The sequence below is a fragment of the Ictidomys tridecemlineatus genome, unplaced genomic scaffold (genome assembly GCF_052094955.1).
Source record: "Ictidomys tridecemlineatus isolate mIctTri1 unplaced genomic scaffold, mIctTri1.hap1 Scaffold_51, whole genome shotgun sequence".
NCBI lineage: Eukaryota > Metazoa > Chordata > Mammalia > Rodentia > Sciuridae > Ictidomys > Ictidomys tridecemlineatus.
In genome coordinates, this window is record NW_027523338.1 from 819,890 (window position 1) to 828,741 (window position 8,852).

The window sequence follows — 8,852 nt, forward strand, 5'->3', positions numbered from 1 at the left end:
GTAAAATTCTAACATTTTAATTTCCCCTCCTAATGAAGCACTACAAATTTGTTAATTAGAGCAATTGTTTGAGTGACAGGCGTGTAACCAAGTTGTCATTTTCTCTTCACAGTTGACAGATCCTTTCAGACCTATGTTAAGGGTAAGAAAGCCTCTTCTAGCACTGTTTTGCAACCTCTGTTTGACTCCTTGTGGGTCGGAAACACAAGTCTGTAGCCAGCCTACTCAGCAGGCTGTGGCACGGTGGTTGGGTTTTCAGCTCCTGTGTGATGCAAGTGACCGAGTTGTTTTGCTTCGGGCAGTGGAGGAAGCCATGCCACGGGCTTCTTATTTATGTAACTGGTAGAGCTGAGTCCGATTCCAGTGTGAGCAGATCTGGTAGAAAGTCTGATTGGATCTCAGGGAGGAAGACTTGAGCGACAGGCTGCAGTCAGTGTCTTTCAGGAAACGCATACTTACCTGGATGGGTGTGCTCTGCTGTGGCTCCCTGGTTCAGCACGAGGTGCTATTGACTTTCATAGCCACTTGACCTGTTTCTGTGGTGTGGGAAAGGATACTGTGAGCATTGGTTGTTAACATCTTGTTTAAAGCAGAATGGCCTGAGGTCTGGTGCCTGGCCAGCAGATGGCCCCTCTGTGAATGCCAAGTTCCCCATGCCTGTCTGAGTGGTAGATAATGGGCAGTAGACTTCCTGCGGTCCCCACCCATTTCTGGTGCATACTCTCAGATAATCCACCTTCTCCAAAGGGAACAGGAGGTCTGTGTCCTCACTTAGGTGAGGCAGTGTGGTACTTGTGATGCCAAACAACCTGTCAGTCCATGACAGGAGAAAAGTCCTGAGTCTGTATTTCAAGAACAGCTCCCCACTACAGAAACCTGAAACTTCTGTCCTTTGCCAGTGCAGAATGGAGTTCTTTTCTTTTGTCCAGTAGTTACCGTGCATGCACTCTAGGCTTAAGAGGAGATTGCTTGGCAGGAGGCAGAAAGAGGTGGTCCCTGCCCTGAGTGGCAGAAGAGAGGCACTTGCCGTCACCCCACTGCTCAGAAACCAAGGAATGATTTGGGAGATGCAAACTGATCTGCACTCCTCCAGGGGTGGAGGAGGGACTTGGTATTGCAGAAGCCTGGAGAGTAGGGAGGAAGGAATGCCTTCCCCTCCCCTCCCCTCCCCTCCCCTCCCCTTCTCTTAGACATGAACAGTGTCCCAGCATGAATGAGTGGTCAGCTCTTAATGAAGCATATGGGGTCACTGGACTTCAACAGAAGTGGGATGGATTCCATTGCCCCGCTTTGGGGGTTAAAGAAGCAACAGCCATGGGGAGGTTATGACAGGTCCTGTGCCCTTTCTTGTTTTGATTTGATTCCGACGCTCCCTAATTAGCCCTTGTGAACAGCTGACTTGCATTATAGCATAGCCACATTTGTTAAGTAGGACTTCCTATTTCACCAGGTCTGCCAGCTGGCACCAGAAAAGAAAGAAGAGGCATAAAGTGGGATTCAGGCTTTTCCCATCTTGTCCTTGGTAACCGGGGGTCCTTGTCAAGTATGGCTTCCTGAGTGGTGGCCGATGTCTGGGCCCCAGGATTAGGGGGAGAGCGATTATGGCTCCCTGATGGTTGGGCCCGGCAGGGTTGCTGACGGGAGGCTCTTGGAGGCACAAAGCTCTCTTGTTTCATGAAAAAGTCTCTGCAGCCAGAATCTGCTGAGAGCTCGGGGGATTTGCAGGCGGTTTCCCTGAAATGTCTCCTTCTGACCACTTTGCTCTTTCTTGTTCCAGAAACCAGGGAAGTGGTGTGCTATGCATGTTCACATCTCCTGGTAGATTTACCACCACCAACAGAAAGTCAAGGTCAGTCCAACCTTCCTGGTTCACGGAGGGAGGGGGCGGGGGGGTGGGGAGCTGGGTTCGAGCAGATCTGCCCAGAAGCACCTGAGTAAGAGTATTCAAAACAGGGTCTGAAGACCAGAGGCAGGGAGAGGTCCCTTGGGAAGCCTACCTGAGAACCTTAACGAGGGAAACCTCCAGCAGCAGAATCACAGAACAAAAGCAAACTGGTAGCTCCCTGGTGCATCTTTCCTTTTGATAAATTTGTCATCTTACTTAAATAGTAAGATCCAAAGGGTTTAAATATGGTTTAAATCCTGAAATAAAGGTTTTAATTATAATGAGCAAGAACTAGAATATGGAGAACACTTAAGAGGCTGAGAAAGCCAACAGAAGATGGTTTTGTTTTGTTTTTCAGTAGCAACCCATGTATTCTCTTCCTTTTTGGGTTTGGGGAAATGATATTTATGCCCCATGTGGAGATGGTGGTGCTGAACCTCCGTCAGCAGCGTGCATGATCACATTAGCCCTTCTGGGAGGTCACGCTGGGCCTGCTCTTACCATCTGTCAGTCTTCCTGGTGACCTATCCAGGTGTTAAGAGACAGTCAGTACCTGCCAGGACCACCTGAGGCAGGTCTTTTTTATTTGCACCATACAGATGAAGATGGTCCGTGCTTGACCAGAGCCTTTGTGGCACAGGAGGGAGGAGAGAGAGCATGTGGGTGATAACGTGACAAGGTTTTGGGACTTGGTTCAGGCACATGGAACCTGACGTCCACACTTTAGCCTGGGTCTTTGCAGCCTGGAAAAATGATGGGAAACATCCAAGCAGGTCTTTCTAGCATAGGTTTCTCCGTTCACTTCTTCATGCGTGACTAGGTCCTGGCAGCATTTAGGGTCAGCCTGAGGCCCATAGGCAAGGAGGACACGCCAGTCACATTGCAGGGTTCAGTGGTTCAGAAGCAAAGATGGAACCTAGTTAGAAGGGAGAAACAAACCTCCACGAGACCTTTGGCTTTGGACACTTGCCCCTGGTGCTGACCGCATATCAGTGAGTGCCGCTCACTTTTCCCTCCTTTTGCGCTCAGTGTAATTGGAACTCGTGGTGTTGCTGATTAGTTCATGCTTTCTGGTTCTGGGTGACATGGTCAACAGAACTATAGGTACAAGATGTCTTCGTTTTGTCCTTTGGTTGAACATAATGAAGGATGTGTGTAGCAGCTTCTACATAGAAACGCCCCTGGCAACTCCAGCTCTCATTATCCCCATTCAATCAGCAAGACCCTTGAACAGGAGATGGCTCTGTTCACCTTCCCCTCCCACAAAATGCTGGCAATCCCAGCCTCCGTTTGGCTTCATGGACCTGAGTTGGTTTAATGGATCTGTGCTGTACACCATGCGATGTTAGCACCAAATTATTTGGCAACCAAATTAAAGGAGGTACTCAGGAGATTTTTATAGATTGATAGTGAATCAGGCTTGGTTTGGGCTCTGCTGCTCCTTTAGGGAGAGACTCCATTATGGCAGTCCCTGTGGGTCTGAGCAGATGACCCCTCCCCTTGCTCAGCAGTGCTTATTTACTCAGCTCTTTATAAGCTGCCTAGTAGGCTCGGGGCTGCTCACCGCGGGGCTCAGAGGTCCCCTCTCTCCCTGTCTCACTCCTCAGGCGTTTGCAATAAGGATCTGTGGTGCCCAAGGCCGCAAGTTCCATTTGTTTTCCCAGGTGTTGCTCCTAAGCACGAGCTCCCAGCAGGTGTCAGTCAGGGGGGACCAGGGGGCTCTGACTGCGGTGCTGAGGGACAGCCCACTTCCTGGGCCCCTGCTCTGTTGCAGAGATCCTCTCCTGCAGCTTCTCTGTCGTGCAGCAGGCAGGAGGAGGAGGAGGAGGGCTGGGGTGGGGCAAGAGCAGCTGGGCCGTGAAGGAGCCCTCAACAAGGGGAAGGCAGCTCAGCTCAGGTCTGAGAGTCCCAGGCCATGGGAGGTGAGGGACATGGAGGGCAGTGCTTGTCTGAGAGGTGTGGAATTGACTCAAAAGGAAGGCTGTCAAGAAATAAGAAGGCCAGTAGACTTGAAGCCATGCAGGTGAGAGGGCTACCTGGCTCCAGAGAGAGGCCAGAGCCTAAAGGAAGCCTCTGGCCAGTGCCCACAGCCTCAGAGGAAGGTAAGCTGGAAGGTCAGCAACAGGGTGGGCAGGTGAAAAGAAATGAAGCCAGGACTTCATAGTAGGAGAGGATCTCCATGGGCCACTGCCTGGACTAGCTGCCACCTCCTCCTCCGCCCCCTCCTCCTCCTTCTCCTCCTCCTCCCCTTCCTCCTCCTCCCCCTCCCCCTTCCTCCTCTTCCCCCTCCCCCTTCCTTCCTCCTCCTCCCCCTCCTCCTTCTCCTCCTCCTTCCCTTCCTCCTCCTCCCCCTCCCCCTTCCTCCTCCTCCTCCTCCCCCTCCCCTTCCTCCTCCTCCTCCTTCCTCCTTCTTCTCCCCTTCCTCCTCCTCCTCCTCCTCTCCTCCCCCTTCCTCCTCCACCTCCCCTCCTCCTCCCCTTCCTCTTCCTCCCCCTCCCCCTTCCTCTTTCTCCTCCTCCTCCTCCCTCTCCCCTTCCTCCTCGTCCTCCTCCCCTCCTCCCCTTCCTCCTCTGCCTCCCCTTCTCCCCCCTACCTCCTCCTCCCCCACCTCCCCTTCCTCCCCCTCTCCTTCCTCCTGCTCCCCTCCTCCCCCTCCCCTTCCTCCCCCTCTCCTTCCTCCTCCTCCTCCTCCCCTCCTCCCCTTCCTCCTGCTCCCCTCCTCCACCTCCCCTTCCTCCTCCTCCCCACCTCCCCTTCCTCCTCCTCCCCTCCTCCCCTTCCTCCTCCGCCTCCCCTCCTCCCCCCTACCTCCTCCTCCCCCACCTCTCCTTCCTCCCCCTCTCCTTCCTCCTCCTCCTCCTCCCCTTCCTCCTTCTCCCCACCTCCCCTTCCTCCACCTCCTCCTCCTCCCCTTCCTCCTCCTCCTCTCCTTCCTCCTCCTCCTCCCCCCCTCCCCTTCCTCTCCCTCCCCCCTTCCTCCTCCTCCTCCTCCTTCCCCCCCTTCCTCCTCCTCCTCCTCCTCCAGAGATTGGAGTAGTCCTAAGAAGAAACACCCCCATTAGATAAACTGATACTCGTACTTTGCTTTCATCTTGTTTATTGTTTTATGTTTTTTATATGTAACAGTGATCATTAGAAAATTAGCTTGTAGGCATGCAAATATTTCTTCATAATGTTCAGTTACTAATGTGCTGTAATCTATTAGAGTATGGCTAAGAGGCATTAAACAATTAATTTACACAGCAGATTATTCACACAGAATTCCTAATAAAGTGAGCTTTAAAATGCTATTATTTTAAAAATTTCTAAAATGGACCTTCACAGCAATATAGTAAACCACTCAGGGGCACCAGGTAAGTGAACAGGATGTGGCTGCCCTCCCTGATCGAATAGCCACAGGCCAGCCTCCAGCCAGGCTCCATGCCTGCCCTTTGTGCTTCTTCTTCTGTGAGAACCAGGCACTCCCATGCAGCAGTCCCTGCTGACCCCTCCTAGGTGGACCCGCTTCTGGTCATGAGGATCACCTGGTTCTCCCAGCATTCCTAAACTTGACCCTCACCAGAGCCAGTGCCCAGGTGTGGACCATTCCAAGAGCCCACTCCCATGGTTTCAGGCTCTGAATGAATCTCTCCTACTACTTACTTGGAATGTCATCTTCTGTTGTCCCCTTGCCACTGCAGAAGCAGATGCAGTCAGACCCACACAAGCTGGACTTCAGACTGAAGCCTGAGTTCCTGAGCCGCCACAAGGCCCCAGTCTATTTGGAGCCATCCACTACCCACATGACCTGGCTCGACCTTCAACTTTGTTCTCTGCCTCTGGTGAGTTCAGGGGGTAATGGGGTGAAAAATGTGGTCCTCAGGTAGCCAAACAGATAGGTCTGGGACCTGTGCTCTCACTCACTCACCACCTAAAAGGCATCCTGGTATACCTGGAAGGGAAAGATACTGTCCTCCCCTGCAGGGACTCTGGAGCTGTGTGTACCAAACCAGTGCAACCCTCAGCATGTCAGATTGTTAGATGCCACCGAGAAAGACGGGAAGATCCAAGGGCCAGTCAGAAGTAAAAGGGGTGCTGGGAACTGTGGGGACACGCACGGGCAAGGGGTGGCTTTGCACTGTGACAGTTGGCTGTGTTTCAGGATCTAATGGTAAAGAAACCCAACTGAGCTGGTTGTCAGGGTTGGGCTGTGGTAGAGAAGGTGGTCCACCTGGCTTCTGTAAATACTTAAAAATGGCAGCACTAGGTTGACTCTGGTGACAAGTGGCTTCATGCTCACTGTGGACTTGAGTGTTGATGGGCTCCCTGCTTCACTGGCTGGCCTGCTGCCTCCCATGGCTCATGTTGGGGGCACATGGTCTCCCACGGAGGCAGAGAGAGTTGCAAGAATCCTCATCCTAGGCCTTGTTTCCAGAGCAAGGGGACCACTCTTGAGGGTCAGAGGAATCTGCTGAGGTCTCGGGCTTTCCTGTTGGTTCTGTCACATTTGAAGGCTCTGTTGCCATGGAATCTGGCTCTGAGACATGGCCACACTAAGAGCAGTTTTTGGAGAGAAATAGATTTCTCCCTGGTTTTCATTTGAGCCAAAGTAGATGAATTGCATCTTTTGCTTTGATAATTCTGGAACTGTAGGCATCCCTGGGGCCTGGGTGGAGTGAAGCATGGTCTCCACTGAAGCTCTCAGGGGCTTGCACTGCAGACAGCGTGTGGCCAAAAGTCCGTTGAGTTGGCAAGTGGAAAGTCCCAGAGCATGCACATGCTGTGGAGCTGGGGGATCCTCTCTGCACTCCCAGGTGGAAAACAAGCCACCAGGTGGACCACAGCCCAGGTCCCTTCAGATGCTGAGAGGCAGTGCCTGATCCACACTTCTCCCGGGCTGGTGGCCCTGACAGCCCAGGGACAGTCCTCCTGCACTGTCTTTTCTTGAGGGAATTTGCACTTATTTATGGGAACTTAGACAAAATGCCAGGCATTATGGAACCTTGTTGGTAGATGGGTAAATATAGGTCCTGATTACACTTGAATTTTGCCCCAAAATGGTTATATTATAAAACTTTAACCTGGTATTTATTACGAGTTAATGTTAGTTAAATTCACCATTTTTATCTCACTGTCAGAGACTAATGCCTGATATACACGGCAGGGTGGAGCTCCCTCGGTGCCATGCGCATCCAGGCCACACCCCTGGCAATGAGCTGTGAGTGGCCCCACCCCATGGCCTGAGCTATGGAAGCATTGTCCTTCCCTAACTCATGCACATCTGGTCCTCCCTTTCCTTCTTTCCTTCCTTCCCCAGCCACCTCAGGAGAAGGATTTGAGGTGACTTACAAGCATACATATCAGGTGTGATAAAGAGTTGAGAAGCAAATGTAGATAGGGGGAACCTGTGAAGAAGGCACCTCAGCATGGACCAGGATGCCCTGCAGGCACGGGGTTTGCTACTGAATCCACGAAGAAGCTGGCTCTTCCTGGCACCCAAGGCGAGGCTCTGCCCTGCTGGGAAAGAGGAGAAGGGCCAGGCAGGCATGGGCCTCACCCCAGCAGACTTCCTTGGGTCTCCAGGCCTGGTGAAGCAGGCTGCTCCTCGAAGCTGCTTTCTGTAAGCCCTGACCTTGGTGGTGTTTGACTCACCAGGTGCTGCACACCCCACCGGGACCCCTTTGGGGCCACCTTCTCATCATAGCAACTTCCTCAACCCTGCTGCTCACCTGGGTGAGTTCACGGGGGCAAGGTGGCTCCTGCTGCACCTACCAGCACATGGGGAACCGTCCTCCATAAGTCACTCGCCACTGGGGCCCAGTCAGCATGTGGCACCACCTCAGGACTCACTGCCGCCTAAACCACCTCCCTCGCCAGTATGTCTGTGCTAGTCCTGCTCTGCCCTGAGTTAATGGTGGGGGACAGCTGGGGACAGCTTGTCCTGGGTGCCTCAGGGACTTGGAGTTCAGGGCATTCTGTCCCTCCCTGGGAGGAAACATCCACACCTTCTACAGCCAAGGCACCTTCGGCAGGTGGAAGAAAGACAGGCTGATATTACAGAGGCTCCTGGTTTTGTGGCCTTTATTTACTGATATTTTCTGCATGTGGCCAAGCAGACGCAGGGTATGGTAGGCCTTCATCCCTGGGAATGTAAGGAGTGGTCTTAATTCTGTCCAGTGAGAGGCTGCAGAGCACCCTCCTGGGAGAGGTGCAGGAAGACACCTTGAAGCACGGGGCTCCTGTGTCCCTCGGCAGGGCAGGGGCACAGTCCTCATGGGTACTTACCAACCACACTAGGAAGGCAAGCCAGGTGTGGGTGGGACCGGGATTGGCTTTGCTTCACCCACCCACCCCCACCCCACTGCTCCCGTCCCACTGGGGAATCTGAGCCCTTCCTTCCTCTTGCCTTTGTTTGCAGAGCCTTTCAATCGGCCGTCCACCTTCACGGGCCTAGCAGCAGTTGGTGGCAATGCCTTCGGGGGACTTGGAAACCCGTCAGTTAGTGAGTACCTCTAGCTTTCCATACCTGCCTGGACTCTCCTCTGACGCCAGACCTTCCAAGATGAAGGAAACTATACTCTTGGAAATGAACTCGAGTCATATAATTGCAATGGCAGGCTTACACAGTGGAGTTGGTGGATGTGTGCAAAGCCACTGGTTTAAGGAGGCCACTGTCCCATTCATCCCTAGGGCCAGAGACAGTGATGTAGCTGATGGCTGCAAACAGTTGACTCCCATCTCTTCCACCCAAGGGCTTGCCATAGCCTCTACTAGAAGCAAAAGCACCTGTGGCTCTCGTGGGGTTGAAATAGTGCAGTGAAGAACTTCAGGACCAGGCCCAGAGCCATCAAGACCTGTGGCATGTCCTTGTGGCCTGGAGAGCCCTACAGCTCTCTGCTACTAGTCTCTAGTAGGAGGGGCTGCCAGCCCTGCGTGTCCTGGATGCCTCACAGTCTCTGGATGTGCAGCTGGTAGTCTTGCAGACATG

The 8,852-nt window shown here is 53.0% G+C and overlaps 1 protein-coding gene across 1 annotated transcript in view; it reads left to right on the forward strand.

The window, feature by feature from the left end:
• LOC101974270 (autism susceptibility gene 2 protein-like) overlaps positions 1 to 8,545 on the forward strand; it is a 77,165-nt gene extending 68,620 nt beyond the window's left edge. The window contains 6 exon segments of the mRNA XM_078036801.1: positions 113 to 142; positions 1,778 to 1,849; positions 5,566 to 5,623; positions 5,626 to 5,706; positions 7,520 to 7,597; positions 8,283 to 8,545. Coding sequence (XP_077892927.1) covers positions 113 to 142; positions 1,778 to 1,849; positions 5,566 to 5,623; positions 5,626 to 5,706; positions 7,520 to 7,597; positions 8,283 to 8,380 — 417 coding nt within the window. The 3' untranslated portion in view covers positions 8,381 to 8,545.
• Positions 8,546 to 8,852: the final 307 nt, after the last annotated feature.